The sequence below is a fragment of the Hylaeus anthracinus genome, unplaced genomic scaffold, assembly GCF_026225885.1.
Source record: "Hylaeus anthracinus isolate JK02 unplaced genomic scaffold, UHH_iyHylAnth1.0_haploid 12000, whole genome shotgun sequence".
NCBI classification, from domain to species: Eukaryota; Metazoa; Arthropoda; class Insecta; order Hymenoptera; family Colletidae; genus Hylaeus; species Hylaeus anthracinus.
This window is the reverse complement of record NW_026534347.1, coordinates 11830904-11851236: the sequence shown is the minus strand read 5'-3', so window position 1 is coordinate 11851236 and position 20333 is coordinate 11830904. Positions and strand designations below refer to the sequence as shown.

The 20333-nt window shown below is 35.9% G+C and overlaps 1 protein-coding gene across 7 annotated transcripts in view; it reads left to right on the top strand.

Annotated features, from left to right (window-relative positions):
* The window catches only part of LOC128890047 (R3H domain-containing protein 2-like), a 39535-nt gene extending 22012 nt beyond the window's left edge, over positions 1 to 17523 (top strand). For 6 of the 7 annotated variants that reach the window (XM_054148212.1, XM_054148210.1, XM_054148209.1 and 3 more), the window contains 9 exons: positions 1618 to 2516; positions 3614 to 3796; positions 3898 to 4051; positions 4855 to 5045; positions 5882 to 6055; positions 6789 to 6951; positions 7563 to 7749; positions 8888 to 8991; positions 11275 to 17523. In XM_054148212.1, the coding sequence (XP_054004187.1) occupies positions 1618 to 2516; positions 3614 to 3796; positions 3898 to 4051; positions 4855 to 5045; positions 5882 to 6055; positions 6789 to 6951; positions 7563 to 7749; positions 8888 to 8991; positions 11275 to 11324 (2105 nt within the window). In that variant the 3' untranslated portion in view covers positions 11325 to 17523. Of the gene's footprint in view, positions 1 to 1617; positions 2517 to 3613; positions 3797 to 3897; positions 4052 to 4854; positions 5046 to 5881; positions 6056 to 6788; positions 6952 to 7562; positions 7750 to 8887; positions 8992 to 9154; positions 9185 to 11274 lie in introns of all 7 variants that reach the window. The other variant, XM_054148213.1, reaches the window with a different exon arrangement.
* The last annotated feature ends 2810 nt before the right edge of the window (positions 17524 to 20333 follow it).

The following is a 20333-nucleotide window of genomic DNA, read 5'->3' as shown; positions in this document are numbered from 1 at the left end:
TTTTTTAAGTTTTTTGGGGTGGGAAAAACACGAATCTGAAGTCGGTTTTGAGGTAAAGAATTTCAATGGCTGTAAACCTTTAAAAATACGGTTATAATCGTATTCGTAATCACAACTAGGAAAGATGCGATTACAATCGTAATCGTAATCACAACTCGAAGACATTCGATTACTGAAGTCGGTTTTGAGGTAAAGAATTTCAATGGCTGTAAACCTTTAAAAATACGGTCGTCGTCGTATTCGTAATTACAACTCGGAAAGATGCGATTACGATTACGATTGTAATCGTATTCGTAAGAAATTGAAAGGAACGTCAGTTTTTTTCTGTAAGGCAAAAACTTGTCGTCTTCGAGTAGCCAAGTATTTTGGAGAATGTCTCGAGAAATGTAGGAGAAAATGTTCGGATCAGATGTTTATAAATAGTTCCGTCTAGCAGAGGAAAGGAAAGTAGAGGTGACAGCATATCAATAAAATTGGAATGGATCGATAAGCCTGTCTTCCTGTTGAACATCGTGATTGTTTTAGCGTATTAATATTTCACAAGTATTTTTTCTTTTTTATATTGGCCCATTTTTATATTTAGTTAAATTATTTTATATTTCATTCGAAGAGGTATAAATATACATTTTCAATGAAACTCGAGAGGAACACCAAAAAGACTTTGTTAGAGGATATGCTGTTGTGTTCGTAGCCTTAGCTGTTCTTTTCCGCTCGGAATGGGGTACATGCAATAAGAAAGAGAACAAGTAGGTGAGTTTCTGTTCATCTATGATTTCTTAAGGGTCGATTTCAGATACCAACACCTCGAACAAACGCCTTAAGAGAATCATAGTTACCTGTGGGATTAACCCTTTGGCTGCGGGACGATTTTTGCTAGAAATTCTAAGAGGCGTACAATTGTGAATTTAACAAAAATATCAGCCTGTAGAGAATGACAAAACGAAACTTTTTTTATCTGTATAGTTTATTCAAAAGACATTTAGTTTCAGAATGAAAAATTGAAAACTTGAAAGATCTTTCGCCTGAGATCTCGTAGTGGTCTGATCTGTTGCTGTTGTTTTGTAAAAAAGAAAAACACCAGTCGAACAATCGAGTTTGAAAAAAATATCACCTCATAGAGAATGACAAAACGAAACTTTTTTCATATGTGCAATTTATTCAAAGGACGTTTAGTTTTAGAGATAAAAATTGAAAACTTAGAAGACCTTTTTCTTGAAATTCAATTTTTGCTTGAACTTCCGACTTCTCAATTTTTATTTTCGAAACTACACATCCTATCAACAAAGTATACATATAAAAAAGTTTCATCTCCCCATCCGCTACAAGCTGATATTTTTAAAAACTTGATGCAACGAAAATAAAAATTTCTCTGAGCCCATTTCTCAAGGACGTATGCATATACGCCCTTCGCAGTCAAAGGGTTACTGGTGCCGCGGTAAGACACTGCATGCCATTAGTTTGCGTGTTCACCGTGCATTGAAACGACAGCGGAGCCCAACCCAGTTCTATTCCTACCATGCTAATTCAATTGAAATCAATGGGGGGCCACTGTTGACCTCTCCTTGGAAAGATGAAAGAAAGCACGTCTATTAATTGTACGTTAAATCTCTGTTACAGACTCGGGTGCTAGCATGTGTTCGCGACTGAGCCCTTCGAGTAGCGGGTACAAATCGCAGAGCCAGCGGAGCGACGCCACGATATCGCCGTCTCCGTCGCCATCGCCCGTGGCGAACATGACGTGCAGTCACACGCAAGTATCTAGTCAGGATCTCGCCTCGCCGGATTCAAGTAACCAAACGGTGATGTGGGCGGTCACCAGTATATCTAGCGTGCCACCCGGTAGCATAATCATAAATCCGCAAACGAATCAGCCGTACACTAATCCAGACGGTTCGATCTACCGTTTCGACCCGGAGAATCCACCGAAATTTTATACCGCCGCTACGTCGTCGCACGAAAACGAGGGAAGTCACATCTCTCATGTGAAAGCCACTGCGGAGCCATCCGAGCCATCCAAAGTAACGAATAATATTAAGAACGAAGGGAAAAAGAAGCCGCAGTCCAACAGAAACTGTGCCGGGAACGCAACTACGGTCACGCACGTGACCAACACCGCGACTTCGCCGAGTTTGCCATTCACGCCACCCCCGCAGCACAATCCCGGGCTGCCTCAGCAACAACAGCTGCAACAACAGCAGCAGCAGCAGCAGCAGCAGCATCATCATCATCATCAACACCAGCAGCAACAAAATCTAGTCAAATCGTCGTCGACGGTGCAAACTTGTAATCACAACCAAACAGCTCAACCGTACACCGCTTACATACCTACCTCAGAACCGTACAACCAAGGTGTCTACCCACCCTCTGTGGGACAGCAAACTGTGATGATGGCTCCTCATCCGAGCCAGGCTCAGGCGAATGTACAGAATAATGGTCAAGGGGATGTGTTTAATCAGAATTCGATTTACGCGAATTATGCAGTACCTGTGCAGCAAGGACCAGTGTCGCAGACAACGGTAAACAATGTTTGCTCTTCTTTAAAAGGATCAAGGGAATAGGCTTGTCAAGATTATCGTTACGCCACTGTTTTACAGTTTTGTTTTCCTTTCACACTAACCCTTTGCACTCAATGGGTGACTCTCACAAGGGAAGGCTCAGAAGTGATACTCACCGATTGCAATGAAACTTGGTAGAGTGATAGATCTATATCTAAAATAAGCATAACTGTAATATTAGCCGCAGATGGCCAGCCATTTTTAAGAAAAGTTAGTTTAAATATGTAGTAAAAGCCCATGCTAGCCACTATGCCGCTGACCTATACTTCTTGAAGTTGTATTAGCAACAGGAATGCATCCCGCTATGGGCTTTTATATAGATCTATCACTCTACCAAATTTTATTGCAATCGGTGAGTATCATTTCTGAGCCTTCCCTTGTCAGTCATCATTAGGTTTCACGCAGCAAATCTACAATACCTAATGTTTCTTTAGGTTTAATTTCTTTAGAGCTCGAAGTGTCAATAAAATCATGAATAAAATGGCGATGAGGTAAAGGTGACCTTATTTCTCAAATCTAGATAGCTTAGAATTCATGGCAATAAAATGGTAAGAAAGCATCTCGAGTTGCTGGCAGATACCAGAAAAACATGCAGGATTTATGCGCTAATTTAGTCCTTAAAGTTCATGTCTTAATTCTGCCCTAGTCTCATCCTATAATTGAGAAGAGTATGAATAATCTTCATCGATTTAGTTTTGGCCAGTTGAATTTCATTTTATGGTACAGATATTAGCTGTGCTTTTTCTTATCTCTTTAGAACAAAATTTTCTTACACATTTCGTTGTTATAACTAATTTTTCATACTCTTCTCGGATTATCGTATTAATTTCATTTTAGGAAGTTTCAATTTTGTTTCTAACTTTTTCCTATAATTCTTCAATTCTTTGTCTTTCATTTGCACACAAGTTTTGTCTTATATTCGTTTTTTTAAAGCTGATTACACCTGAGAAAGATTGTATAATTTCATGGTAGAAGCATTAGTAGCATTAGTAAATAATCAACTTTACCATCTTGCTCGATAAATCTAATACGTTAGGTGATAATGCTGTCTGATTTAGGAAATAACCGAACTGTCTGGGTATTTTATGGGCATGAGTATTTACGATCAACGAGTAAACGGTGAAAATCATTCTACGCCACCGCATTCTTATCCGCAACCGCAGCCGTCTACCAACCAAGCGGTGCAAAGTGTGCAGTCAATGCCGCAGAATTACTGGCAACCGCCACCCAACTCTATGCCGGTATGAGATGTTTTTATTATATTAAATCAGTTAACTTCGTTACTATTATTATTATTATTATTATTATTATTATTATTATTATTATTATTATTTAATTTTAGCCACAACAAACAATGTACTTTGTACCTCCGCCTGGTACAACACTTTCGGTCAGTCAGGGTCCAGGTGATAGGCAGCAGTTGCATCAGCAACAAAGATTCTCGACGAATTATTCTTTTAACGCGCAAACTATGACTCCTCCGAGCCAATCGAATTGTAAGTCAAATTTTTCTACACTTTTGAAAAGAATAACCCTCTTATAACGCGGTTAATTCGTCCACGCTATATGGAAACCGAGTTATAAGAAACTCGAAATTAGTATGAAATATAGTAATTCGAAACCACGTTATAGGAGGGTTTCGAGTTACGTCTCCAGTGATTTAAGAGTTCTAGGATGTTGGGTAGAGGATTTTTAAAATAAAACAGCTGTAATTCCCTTTGATCATACGTTTATTAGTTAAAGAATAAAAAAGTTATTAACACTAAACCTACCACGATCGGTCAAATAACCGTTTTCAAACTTTTGTGCACAGTTCTTACATCCAATATACAGTGGGTGTAAAAAGTATTGGCACATCAATCAATTTCCAAAAAGAACTATGTAAAATTGTAATTTATTAACTTATTTTTGATAAACAATTGTCCTTCGTGTTAGATCTTAATTGTTCTGCACTGCTCTAGACAAGAGACGTTCCGTTTTTTACTACTTTAATCTAACATGTTTTCATTTACAAAGGCTATTTTTAACATAAGAAAACATAGTTTTGTCACGCCGGAGGTGACTTGATAGTGCACAGAGTCAAAGTAACGCCTCAATTAGACATTGTTTTGTTTGTGATTTATTTTTTAGTAAACATTATGAATAAAATAAATAAACTTCATGCGTTTGTTAAATATACTCGATATTTGAAGATAATATGTACATTACTATGTCCTTCATCTTAGATAGAGTTACAAAGCGATGAAATAGAAAGTGTCCAAATATTATAGTCGCTAACTTTATATTATTTCTATTTCAGCCAATTATGTGGGTAGCTACCCAGTTCCCTATAATTCCGTTCCCGCCGTGACACCGGCACCAAACGATTACACGTATCAACCACCGGTTCACATGGTCCCCACTTATTATCCGCCAGGGCAAACGACGATTCAACCACCTCCTGTCATGTATAGAGTACCAACGCCACCGAACACTCCGACTTCCAGCCAGGTATCTAATCGTGTGCTTGTAATCGCTTACAAATAGAAACCTTAAACTGTAATCTGAGTAAATCTTTGTCTAAATTTGTTGAATACATCTACAGTGAGTATAGAATGTATTCGTACGCCGATAAATTTCCAAAAAAACTATGTGAAATTGTAATTTATTAACTTTTTTTTTTATAATCAATGATATTTTATATACTCTTGGAAATATCTAGAATGGATACAGTACAAAAAAAAAACAGTTCTTTTATATAAGTAAGAAATCAACAAAAAACAAGAAATCGATAGAAATACAGAAGCAATAAGTATTCGTACAAGTGTTAGATTTTTAAAACTTTGTTTAAAAAAAAAAAACGATATTTACATTAATTTATAAATAATTAATACTTTGTGGGATTTCCTTTTGATTTTATAATTACTGCAACTTTTCTAGGCATTAAATTAACTATCATAAAGGTCGATGTTATTTGGGGTGAATCTTTATGCAAAATAAAATCTTGACGAACGTGCCTACAAAAATAGAACCTAAATAGGAATTTATTTTATTCTGCAAATATTACAACATGAACTTTACTTTCAATCTTTTTCATGTTCTTGCATATTGTTTGCATCTTGTAGTTTCTCGCACATTCAGATTTCCTATAAATGCATAAAGATTCAGAGTCAAATCATAAGTAAAATATCGACGCAGTGTGACCACGTCAAATAAAATAGAAAAATAGAAAATAAAATAATAGGAAATAAACGAAAGCTGAACGGGTTAAGAGATTCATAGTTGCTCCCATCTCCTTGTTAAGAGTATGTAGATATTGCTAGAAACTGGGACCGTTCAATTCGCAGATGCCTGGGATGCCATTGATGTACGTCAATTCCGGAAGTTACCCACCGCCAACGATGGTGTCTAACGGAACATTTGGCCACCAAGTCGGACACAATGGCACATCTCCTGCGCCTCCTGGAACGTACATGACTCCCGCGCTGGTTCCCAACCTCGTTTTCAGACAAAACGTTCCTGTAAGAATCAAGACAGCTATGTTAAAACCTTTTAATGCCGGAGGCTGATATATTGGACCGGACCTTGTAGCACTTTACTATTCGCATTGCGAGAGAATACGTTTTTTCACAGAAAAATTAATGTCATTGTTTTATTCTCTATTTTGTCCTTAATACACTGCTTTTTGAATTATGTATGTTTGAATATTTGGGGTTTTGGTAAAAAGTAAATTCACTAATTTACACTTTTAACAAAAACAGAAGTAAACTTTATTAAAATGAAAAAAGAAAAATTATAATCTGCGCTGTTTTAGTTTCTTCACGCATCGTGCTTCCTTAAGCTTACATTTTCACATAGACAAAAAAACAAAAGATGAAAAATAACGGTCACTCATGCTACCATGTTCGGATACAGATAGCGTCCAATGTAAATGTACTTATCTTAACAATGTAAATATTGCTTTTTGTTTGGTTTTTATGAGCCTTTTTCCAAACCCTAGTTATTATCTCATAGGCACCTCTTTCTCACCGGGCACTAAAAGAGTTAAATAAAAACTTGTACTATCAAGGTTACTGAAGGTCACTTCATTTCTCCGTTTAAAAAACATAGCGCCAACTCTAGGCACATGTTTTGTCTTTCAGACAGACTAGTCGATGTAATGCGATAATAAAAGACTTGTTCGGCGCGAGGAAGTGGCCTTGAGCGATCAAATCATTTTACCTATCAATAAAGTGTCTTTTACTTGTATCATAGGTCGTTACTGGCGTTCGAGCTTCAACACCAGGTAATTCTCAAAGGACTAGCAGGTCGCCGACTCCAGCACACGAGCTCTTCGGAAGTGGAAACGGAGACAGAAACGCACAACCCCAACCGCGGTACCCACTGCCAATGTATCAGGGTGTCCATATCGTACAAGGTGCGTAGGATTTATCTTTGTTGGAATGCAACGATTGCCACTTTAAAGCCTTGGGGAAAAGGGTCTGTTTTTCCTTAAAGCAGAAAGAGAAGCGGGGTCCTAGCAGGGACAGAAAGCGACGAACCTCAGTCCGAAAGAATAAGTCAGCCAGTACGTGTCGTTTAGTTTCGAACATTCTTCCTTTGCATTTTACATTATAATCGTTGCAACTATTACTATATCGTACTGGTTCGCGGATACACTGCGTGTATTGTTTCTAAAGTGAATGAATCACTAAAGTAAACAGTGTGTTGTAATTAGACTACGGATCTTTATGCGAAATAATATCTTCACGAACGTGCCTCTAAAAATTGAACTTAAATAGGAATTAATTTTATTCTCCAAACATTATAACATGAACTTTACTCTCAATATTTTTCATATTCTTACATATTGCTTGCATTTTGTAGTTTCTTGCACATTGAAATTTCCTATAAATGCATAAAGATCCGCAGTCTAGTTATAATAAAGTATTCTATTCCTTTATTCAACCTTTAGAAGAAAATAAATTTCTAAAAATCTTATTCCATTAACGAGAAGAACTTGTCAGTGTCGAATGCTCTGTCTCGCAGGGGATATGAGATTGATGCATCCCGGAGTACCAGCTAATCCGCGGTTGCAGTATGCGCCAGTATCATCACCACCTGTTGTTCAAAGTTGTCCACGACCGTACCGACCACCTTCATACTCGTCGAACACCTCAGGCGCCGGCACTCCCACCTCGTTCGATGGGAGAAATCAGAAAATTCGTAAACAGAGGTATTTTCATAAGCTTATTATCTTTTGTTTTGAACGTATCGCTTTAGCAATTAGATCGGGGACAAAAGTAGCAAATTCAAGTATTTTTCTAATTTCTAATCATTCTTCGTCTAATTCTAATCATTCCTCGTCATGGGTAACTTAATATACTCGCTATTGGGTCGTTACAAAAGTTCGTAGCCTTTTTTACCTGTCAACTTAACGCTAAAAACAGGATTTTTTTCAAATGTTCACTATTCTTATAAAAATTGATATTTTAAACAATGTATACGTACTTCCATGGTATACAGGGTGTTCCACGCAACTGGAACAGACTGTACCTCCTAAAAGGTTGGGAGTAGACAAAGATGTTATAAGTGAAAGTTAAATGGTATTTGATAATGCATAACATGCAACTAATTTTATGCACTTTTGTGTATCAGTGCATCCAAAAAATGCAACTGCGCTTTCGTTTTAAATGGAAACCTATACTTTTGACGACACAGATTGATGCAGTTTCTTGTACTCTACATAAAATAACTTCCTAACGAACAAGTTTAGGGCATAAGTACATTTTATATATATATATATATATATATATATATATATATATATATATATATTTATATTTATATTTCGATTCTTTTAAATAAAATAACAATGTTGGTATCATTGTACGACAAATTTTTTTCAAACAACTCTTTAACCATATACATATAAATGTACATATATGTATACAATATATACAAAATGTTCAGGCTATTACTAGCCAGCATTTTTTTTTGTAAATCGTTAATATTAGAAAAAAATGGAAGAGGGAAAAGTAGTATTGTTTTTTATACACAACAAACTGACAAATGAATTTTTTTTATATCATATGAAAGCGTGTGTCAAGAAGAATTCATCCATATACTACAGTCTACACAATGACGTATTGTGTATATATATTGTTGAATATAGCCATGATTTTCTCGCATCCCGGGTGGCTTGTCCCTTCAAAAGACGATACCAGCATTAGTTCCAACTTGATAAATAAATCGAAAAGCTTTCGTGCAACCGCATGTATCCTAGTTTTCACAGTCCCCTTTGGTTCACAGTTTTTAATAAAAATATAGAAACAGAATATACAATAGTAACGTAAGTTTCCTGTTTTTATTAGGTCCAAAGTGGCACCATTGCCACTGAGTGGCACGCGGCCCAATCTTTATCAGGCTCCTTCCATGCCGTCGTTCTCGTCCAACGTGCCCAAAGATCTCAGAGAAGGTAAGAATCGATATCGACAAGTATCAGACCCTAGTTAGATGTTCGGCTCGTTCGGTACGTCTCTGCTTGAAAGCTCTGTTTACTTCCAACTTTTTGTTCCGCTTACGAAGAACGAAAATTATGACACAACCTTTTGACACGTTCTTGTGTATCTCCTTAAAAGCAAAACCTGTGGAAGACAATATGATATAAGGTACAGAATTTCATCAGTATAAAATACTACAATGAACACGGTATCCACATCGTTAACATAGGCGCTTCTTTCACACTCGTTCATTTTGTTTTAACGACGTTTTAAACGACGACACTTGTGGTTCTCTAAGCATACAAATTAAAACACTCTCGGCTCGTAGTTTTGGTCTTCCTTGGCGGTAAGAAGAGGAAATACTCTACAAGTTTGTGACAACTAACTGCTACTAATTACAATCCAAAGTTCAAACAACAGAAACTGTAATCTATTTTCATATTTCATCTATCAATTGACATGCACATATATATGTTCGTCTTTTTCCATTTTCTATATTTATTTACATATAATTTTTACAAAAGCGTTTGTTATCATCGAAGCAAACCACAATTATACGTCGAAAACGTCTGAATAAATTTTACGCTTCGAGAACTATAAACAACAAAGCAACGCTTAGAATTATTATTTATAAATATTTATCGTTCACGTGGAATTGTGCCTGAAAAAATTACTTCATATTCAAGTGTGCTCCGGTTGATGTTTAAAGCAATTTGTTTTGGTATTGAAAATATAATTATCGAGAATAGGAAGCATAAGTTTTCAGAGCATGTTCGATTACAGTGCACCGTTCGCTTACACGTTCACGCACACAGGTGATATTATTACGCAGACATGTCTCAAATTAGTTGCAATGAATGTCTTTGTCGCACAATAATAGATTTTTCTTTCTCCTTTTCGATGAAAGTTTTCTAGTTTTGTGCTTCATGTCGCACGATAAACAGTATCGCGAGATAAAAAAAAAGGTACTGTCTCGCGTCGTCGATCGACAAGTCGCACAGTGCGGACAAACAGCAAAATTGTGGACAAAAATCAAAATTTCATTACTAATGTAAATATATCGCTATTTATTCACAACAAAAATTAAAATTAACCATAAACATTAATAAATTCACAACGAAATCAAGAAATTTAACAATAAATTAACAAACCCCGATTTTGATAAAACTTTGTATACTTGTTTGTGGGACCTTCCTGTGAATTACACCATCTTCAGTACGTGCGACTTTTGTGTTTTGAGGGAGAAATTAACCCTTTTGTCCGAGCCGCTCCTTTTACGTTTGCTCGGAAACGATTAGAGATATCAAAAAAATGTTAATGTAAACATTACACTGTTTTTAGAGACCTATAAACCAATACCAACAAATTAAAAAAAAAAAAACAAATTTTTTGTTCAAATTACCCTCTCTTCCTCGAAATTTTTGATTTTTTTCTGGATCAGTAAAAGCGTTTTTTATTCTGAATCCACCGGCATGTATGAGTTTATAATGATCTTACAGGGAAATGATGTAATATTGTAAAATTGTCGCCTTAGTAGTCCATATTTCGAATTCTTTAGGAATTTTTTTCTCACAAATAATAGAAGTTGCACCCATATATTATTTAACAAAATATGCTTCGTTTCGACCGAGGACGTGAAAAATAATTTTTATAGAAATCCATAAATCAATTAAATCAGAATTTTTAATTTCCAATTGTGACCCTACACCAACAGTACGGTCCCTTATTAAAAATTATGTAAAACCAAACGTTGCAAGTATTTGCAAAAAAAAACTTATAAGTTTCTTAAAATATAACAAATAATGTATCCAAATATGTTGAGAACTCAGGATATTTTTTGCCGTTTTGTCTCTATGTTTATTTAAAGATAAAGATTATATTATAGATACAAATGATTTATTCGTGATTATTTATAACAATTTTCACGCTGACACACATTTTCTACGATAGAAATCTGCCTCGCATTGCGATATACATATACTAATATTGAATTTTGTCCACTTATGCCGCACTGTGAGTCGACGCGTTTTTCTGTTTATTTCAGCGACGATTACCACTATTATACACGGTTTGCAAATTTTTCGTGGCTCCGCTCCGCAACGAAGTACGCTTTAAATCTGCCGGTTATCGGCGTGTCTCGATAACAGCCGTTTACCACAAATCGGATCTGCACAAACAGCAACTCACTCGCATTGTATCGCGTAGCACGAAACGAAAACAGGAATCTCTGCTCTGAGAACTAATTTTTCATCTTCCAGGGACCGTGAAGGTGACAATCACCCGTCGAAATCAACTGGTACAATATTAGGTAGCTGGGCCATTCGGAAGAGGACAGCGCTAAACACGATAAAAACGAAAAGACAATTAACCGTTACAGCTAATTAAAAAAATTAAAAAGAAACAAAACGGAACCGAACGTTAAATTCGCGGTTCGCCGATATACACACGATTCTTACTAATTAATATTAACCGTACCTTTAATTATCTAAGAGGGTAAAAAGCACACACCGCCAGAGTATAAATAATCGGTCGAGTCACGAATCGAAGAAAAACGAACAACACGAACGGAGCAACATAAGATAACAAAAAGATTTAAAACGAAAAATACAGGTAAAAAAAAATGTTACATCCCTTTTGATAAAAAAAAAACGCGGAGTTCGAGAATGATTAAGCCCAAATAAATGTCACGTGTGATCGATTAATTACAACTTGAGCCGCCGCATATCGCTGCGATTCATCGGAAAGAGAAATACTAGAACAGAGGAATATGCATATATGCGTGCGCGCGTGTGTGTGTAGAAAAAAAAATAAAAAGGATAACGAATGCGTTATTTTTTTTTTATTTTTTTTTTATTTTTGTTGGCGTTGGGCATGATAGACACACGATGCTACACCGAACAGAGAGTTACTGAACAGAATTTTACCTATTACAATTATTATATATATTATATATATACAGTATATTATATCTGGAGATATTTTAATCGCGGTTTTACAGATAACTATATGAATGTGAGATTTAATTGTAAGAAAAAAGGTAATTTTAAAATGAACACATAAAAACACAAACACACACAGTTACACAGGGATTATCCGAAACGGTTCTCGTAACAGTCTACGAGGAAATCTATATATAATTAAAATAATAATAATAATTAATGTACGAGTATTATAATGTACATGTTACTGAGTACGTTTACAACTTGTTGAACCAATCAAATCTATTGGATTGGATCTGCATTCATTCAGGATTGATCATTGCTCACTGATTCTTCTGCGAACTGCCACCAAAGAGTTGTTTTAATCTTAATGAGAAAAATAAGAATACAAATAAAAAATGAAAAAAAAAAATTGCTGCCAGTTATGATTAGCGGCATCAAATTGTTTGTTACCTCAATTTTGATATCGAAAACGTTTACAAGGGTTACGAACTCGTTACCACGTGACAGCTTCTGATTCTTTTCGTCTAACAATCAGAGCACATACTCTTTCAGATATTTTTAATCAAACGTTTAGCGGCGTTCGTAACGCTATTCACTGGATCGGATAATTTCACGAGCCGTTGCGTTCGTTTATATTTGATATGCGTGTAAACGTACAGTGAGTGGAGAAAGTATTCGTACACCGATCAATTTCAAAAAAAGTTTGTAGAATTGTAATTTATTAACTTATTTTTTATAAGTAATGACATTCTACATATTCTCGGAAATCTCTAGAATAGATAGATTACAAAAAAAATAGCTATTTATGTAAGTTGCGAAATTAACGAGAAAGAAAACGATTAATCGATAGAAATATTGAAGCAATAAATATTTGTACAATTGTTTAATTCTTAAAACTTGATTTAAAAGAAAAGAAGATTTACATTAATTTATAAATAATTAATACTTCTTTCGTGGGATTTCCTTTTGATTTTATAATTATTGTAACTTTTTTAAGCATTAAATTAAGCATTCCTCTATTAGAACTTTTTTTTAAAGTACTTTACTGGAAATTTCATGTTTCTTAATTCGTACGAAGCAATAAACTAACGTGTTTACTTTACAAACCCTACTGTAAATGGTTCGTCATATGAATCGTACAAATACTTATTGCTTCTATACTTTTACCCACTTTTCGCATTTTTTTGTTAACTTCACAAATTATATTAACTAGTAAATGTTGTTTGGACTATATCTATCTTATAGACCTCCGAGAATATGTAAAATATCATTGATCATAAAAAAGTAAATTAAGAAACTACAATTTCACATAAAAGTTTTTTGGGAAATTAATCGGTGTACGCATACATTTTACACCCACTGTATGTCTTGGTGTTAACCCTTTGCACTCGGAGGTCCCCTATGAGGGGACATCGTAAGTCTAGCAAATTTTGCTAGTGGTTATGTAGAATAAATTTATACTAGGGCAAATTTGTTCAAAATGCATGTTTCCTTGAAGTTTTCTCATTCAAATACCACGAGAAAACAAACTTAATTTTGATAAATTAAATTTGTTCGTATTGTAAGAGGAACATTTTCCAATAGTTAAGTACAATAATCAAATACATGCGTACTCGACAAATTTTCAAACTTATTTACACGATAAATATTATTAATCCACAGAGTGGTGGTAATGTTTCGTTTCCTTATTTCATTATTTTGTTTAATTCGAAAAGTAGGCCATGTCCAAAGTGAATTCTTTTTACGTTATTTTGATCTGAAAAACATTGATTGTCCTGCTGAAATTCTCTTCAACGATTAATGGAAGACTGAATCTAAAGAATCGATGGATTGCACGTATCCTTGCATTGCAAAGTCTCGCGAAACGACCCGATACATTAGCTTTCGACGGCTAAACGTTTCATGGAACAAGGATACAAATTCGTGTTTCTTCTTTTCTGTTGTCGGTATCGTGTTGCATCGACCTCTGATCTTCGACGATCGCTTTGGTACAAGTTAATGTCGCTCGAGTGAATCTGTAAACGTATTCAGTACAGTTCTATGTATCTAGTTCGACACAGTAGTTAAGTAGCGCGAAACCATCACAGCTTAGCTATCACGACAGAAACCTGCCTGGCCATGTTTTTTTTTTCGATATCGTTTCTTTTCGTTACGTCTTTGTTTCGTCCGTACAGAGGAGAAGTCGACGTTGACGATTTAACCGAGACGAAAGGCAACCTTGCGCGACGAGTTTATTTCGAAAATAGTATGTAACATAACGTGACAACAGATCTCACACACGATGTAACTATGATTCGTCTTCCAAAGCTTATCACGGCACGCTTCTTGTATCCTACAGATGTCCGAGTTACGCGAACAGAGACACTCCTCGAGAGCCCGATTCTATCGAAAGAAGCAGTACGTGTGTATATCAGTTCGTCGGCAGTGATGGTAACGCGTGATCGTCGTAATTAAAAATAATGTCTCCGTCTGTGAAAAAAAAAAAAATAAAATATTATAACAAATTTGCGAATCAACGTAGACCTTTAACGCGTCGCGGAAGAGTCGTCGCGGTCGTTCGTTAACCCGATCTCGAATCCAGCGTTAAAAGATTCGAATTTTGGTTCGCCGTATCCGAGCGACGGCTCTGCGGACCGGAAAGCGCGCGTTGCTTCGCATGAAAAACCAAGTGGAATCCATCCAGAAGCTTCGCTTACGGTGAATTGTACTTCAGGACGTAGGTGAAGGTGTGCCTATCTTTTTATGAGAGTTCGATTTGAACAAAGATCGCGTGTCGCGAGCTTTTATTCTACTCTATGAAACAAGCGACGAAAGAGAGGCACTACTTTCTTCTTAAGAAAGCGTGATAAATTTTAATTAAAAAGAAAAAAAAGAAACACATATATACATACACACAAACACACATACATACATAAACACAAGTCGTAGGTTTAAGCGCGAAGAAAACGAGAGCGACCTGAGCAGTTACGTTAGGCAAATTTAACGCTATCCGACGTTTCGATTATAAAGAGATGGGCGCACAACCGTAGTGTTTAACTGTACCTAAAGTCGTCGTAGTGATTAATCATGATAATTGTACCTATAACGAAAACAAAGAAAACAGTTCATGAATCTCTCTGAGACATAATTAACAAGAAAGAAACGAGAACAGAGAAACGAATCATGATTATCGGCTATCGTGGGGAACCGCCTGTAAGCGTCGTCCTATGTAACGTACTATCGTCCTATCGTACTATCGTACATAGAATGTCCCGATAATAGGTTTTAGTTCTCGCGAAATGTTCCAAGCGACAAGCGAACCGCAAATGTAGAAAGATACCAATTCTACGAAGCCATTTTTATCGAGACACTCGATTTGAAAATGTGCAAAGGCAGCTACGCGATATCTACGAAGTGGAAAACAGTCAAATGCGTACTCTAAATGTTTATTTTTTTCAAATCGAAGGCTCGCACGAAAATCCTTCATTCTGCGTTTTCCATGTAATTTTGCACGAGAAATCACCTGCCTCAAGGTTTCACTCGAGGATGAGCAAAATTGTCTAAATATGCATCGGAGACAGTTTTTTTAGTTCGTAAAATATCATAGATCAGATGAAGAATGAATCATGGCTTAAATGTTGCAACATATTTCGAAAAACGAGTTATATCGTCAAAATCACGATTCTTGATTTGAAGAGGTGCAACTAGCGTGTAACCATTTATTTAATTATATAATGCGAAACGTTTCATTCTGCGAATTAGAGTGGGTGGAGAAAGTATCCGTACACATCAATTTCCAAAAAAAGTTTGTAGAATTGTAATTTATTAACTTATTTTTTATAAGCAATGACATTCTACATATTCTCGGAAATCTCTAGAATAGATAGATTACAAAAAAAATAGCTATTTATGTAAGTTGCGAAATTAACGAGAAAGAAAACAATTAATCGATAGAAATATTGAAGCAATAAGTATTTGTACAATTGTTTAATTCTTAAAACTTGATTTAAAAGAAAAACGATATACATTAATTTATAAATAATTAATACTTCTTTCGTGGGATTTCCTTTTGATTTTATAATTATTGTAACTCTTCTAAGCATTAAATTAACTAAATTATTAGTTGTATATTATTATAGAAGTGGAATCTTCTTCAATTCCTCTATTAGAGCCATATTTAAATGTACTTTACTGGAAATTTCATGTTTTCTAATTCGTACGGAGCAATAAACTAATGTGTTTACGTTACAAACTCTACTGTAAATGGTTCGTCATAAGTAGACTGCGGATCTTTATGCATTTATAGAAAATTTGAACGTGCAAGAACCTACAAAATGCAAGGAATATGCAAGAATATTAAAAAGATTGAAAGTATAAAGTTCATGTTATAACATTTGCAGAATAAAATAAATTCCTATTTAGGTTCAATTTTTGTAAAATTTTATTTCGCATAAAGATCCGCAGTCTAGTCATAAGTATCGTACAAATACTTATTGCTTCTATACCTTTACCCACTTTTCGCATTTTTTTGTTAACTTGACAAATTATATTGATTAGTAAATGTTGTTTGGACTATATTCATCTTGGAGACTTCCGAGAATATGTAAAATATCATTGATTATATAAAAAGAAGTTAAGAAACTACAATTTCACACAAAAGTTTTTTTGGAGGAGTTGATCGGTGTACGAATCATACATTTTACACCCACTGTAGATGATACTTTTTATTCGACAAGTAACGGATAAACAGTTTATTCTTGATCATTCGTTACTCGAAATGTATATCCAAGTAAGAATTTTGCCCATCTTTGGTTCTACTTTGAGTTGGTATCTCGCAGAAGCCCATATAATTTTAAGCGTTATTCGTTAGAGTGATTTTCAGTATTGTTTATTAACTCTCGTCGCAAAGATGAACAGAGGAATAACGGAGGAGTTAGGGGAAACCATGCGTACAAATGTAATATAATTTGCGAAATAGCGATGCTTGCAGACGGTTCGTTGCTCTTACGTCTTGTTACTAAAACAGCTGAACCAAAGTCATAATCGCCAATTGCACGGTCACGTTTATTTATTTATTCATTTCGCTCCGCGTGTACACTTTTATCGGATTCTCGATGCATCTGCCGCTTGACCGTCTCAAAGCCATTTATTATCTGATCATCGTAATAGCGACAAATTTATCTTTAGTCAAATTTATCTTTAGTTCAAAATAAGAAACGTACGATACTCTTCGATAAAAGAACAAGAAAAATATATTCTTTTATCGTAGGATATTACGGTTTTTTTGTTCTGAAAACATAAGCACATGGTGGAGAACGTAGCTTGTTAGAACGACACTAAATGCAGATATGAAATCTACGAAATTTATCGCTAAGCTCCAGGTTTCAAGATGGACTCTACTTTGAAGCAAATAACTTTATTGGCGCTGTTTCATCGATCCATTCTTAATCACCCTTATGCATGCGTCAATATTTGTATATACCAACGCTAATATACTTTAACGTTATCTGTTTATCGGCGTTTCTAATACAACTATTATAAATAATCCTTTTCTTTCGGGTAATAAAATGTAAGCTTGGAACTTGGCATGTGTAGTTATGCGAGCAATCCTTTTGTGTGTGATTTGTTATGATAGTCAAGGTAAGGAACGTAATTTGACTTTTGGGGTTCTTCCTTGTTACATTACTCAGGTTTATAGGACCCTTTTTAGAGAAATAAATTTTGTTTTCCATGAAAAGGACTCTACAAACGTGTGCAAAATTGTTGTATACTATTTATGGCCAATGAACAACGAGAATGTTCAAAAGTTAAATCTCTCATTTGATCTCGAATATTATCACAAACCATAAACGAGAGGATTGCTCTAGCAAACAAACAGATTTAAACATTTGTCTAATTGCGAGCAATGCAATCGCTTCTAATACAACTTATTCCAAGTTTAAGATATCTTACTCGAACAATTTTTTACCGACATATTTCTATTATAAACATGCTTCATAAATTAAAAGGAACCTGCAGAAATTATAATTGATACACTCCATGAATTTTCATTACAAAGTATTTCAGTTACGTCGTAATTCAGAAGTTTCGAATGTAACCCAATCAGAATTTGAAATTAAGAGGATTTTTAATTGTAATTTAGGGACCTTTATTTCAATTACATTGTCCTTCGGTTAGATTTCGTGATTAGTAATTGAACTAACTGAATAATTTGAATTGTGTAATTTAATTGCAACGTAATTAAAATACAATGTAATCAGATTCCAGTGTAATTCAGTGAACGCAATTGTGCCTGTAAATTATATTAGACGCGGTGGTAAACAGGTAACGTCGGTGGAAATCTGTGTAGGTCTATGGAAATGTTGACGACACGTACGGTCATCAAATGTTGTAAACGGTGTCAATGAAAACATTGTCAACGATTTAACCCTTTGGCCTACAACCACGAGTGAGACTCGTGGTAAGGAATTTGGTTCATAAACAATAAGCACGTGTCTGACTCGTGGTAATTCGTTCGGACTTTCTACCTTTCTGTTTAGTATGGCCCGAGGAATCGGGATGTTGTGTGTAGGTTAAGGGGTTAAAGTACACCTGGTTGCAGATGTTTAATTAAGCGGCAATCGCATCGAGCTTAGTCATCCGCATCAAGTTTAGTCGTCACAAGTAGGGGTGTGCGGGATTCTCGAAAATATCCGGGATTCCCGAGAATATCCGGGATTTCCGAAAATATCCCGGATTTCCGTAAAATGTCCGTGATTCCGTCAAATATCCGGGATTCCCGAAAATATTGGGGATTCTCGAGTTTATGCGGAATCCCGAGTTGATTCGAGATTCCCGAGAATACACGAGATCCCGCAAAAATCCGGTATTCCCGACAATGTACGAGATATAGAATAATATCTGGGATTTCCGAAAGTGTTGTTATTCTTGAAAATGTCAGCAATCCGAATGTACGGGGTTTCGAAATTCCCGGGAATCCCGAACATTTACGGGATCTCGAAATTCTCGGGAATACCGAATGGTTTCGGGATCCCGGAAACTCACGGGAATCCCGGATGTATTCGGGATTCTGAAATTCTCGGGATTCCATCCCGATCCCAGGAGGAATTCCCGTCCCGACCGGGATTCCGCACACCCCTAGCCACAAGTGATTTCGTAACTTGGCCTGAGCTATTCTAAACAAAGCGAGAGTAGAAAGAGGGAGAGAGGGTAGACGGAGAACGTCGAAGAAGTCGTCCACTTGCCGGATGATCCGCTCGAAGTACTATTAAACTAACTATCGAGGTGAACGGGTGATAAAGTGATTGTAAGTTTCGCAAGACCTCACGTTCGTTTCCTACTATTTTTGTATGCAACATAAAAGGAGATTGATGGTAGCGAGAGATAGAGAGAACATGCAGAATGAAGTGAATTTAGAAGAAAGCGAGGGGAGAAACTGTTATAGGAGAATGAGTAGTACGGGTGAAACTTTGATGCTTTTCGTTGGAAGTTCGCATCTTCCTGATCACCTTTCGTTGACTGTGCGCCGTCACGTCGAAGGCTCGTTAGCTTATAAGCGTAATCTTGAATTCATTCGACCCGCGGTTGTTTATTTCCCGGTGCCTGGTTTAACCGATCACCGTTAGGGAGTCGGCGCGACGCCGAAATGTTCGTCCACGCATGAAAATTTGAAATGTTATCCGAGCGACTTATCGTAGACGCGGGTACTTGCGAGAAATGGTTAAGGAATACGCGCCATTTTTATTTTATAATTTCTTTTGACTCTTCGTTACCCCACGAGTACAAAATAGGATCAACAAAACTTCCGACCTGCTTAACTTGGTTGCTTCGGGAAAACTGATGATGGTCTCATGGTAGATTCGTACTTTTTCCCTCCAAATCCAGAACCTTCTTCTCCTTCTCATATGGAGATGCTGCAAATTTCAAAAACACGTGGACCCATATCGATCATCGTGGTATAACCAAGAGTTAAGCGGTTTTTCATGAATTTTTTTAGGATGGAGAAAAATAATTAATTCTATCGAACCTTTTATCCTATTTTCATACATATTTGAGTAGTCTATGCAAATTTTTTCAACAAGAAATATTCAAATTGAGTCGACTGTGACATTCTTTTTCTATGTGAACTAAAAAAATTCATACAAAAAAAATGTTAAACAACTTTTTTATCAAGTTAAAATGATCTTTTTCACCCAAAGAACTCGTTCTTTTTTTCAAACTTGCAGTAATTTCACATTTCACCATTTTTGCGGGTTTTTCTTAGTTCACATAGAAAAAGAATGTATGGAAATGAAAATTTCTTTTGGTTTTTATGTGTCAAACCAAAATTACGACCTGCATCTTTTCCGCCATTAGGAGATTTTAATTGTGAGGTGCTTTACAAATGTGCGTCACAG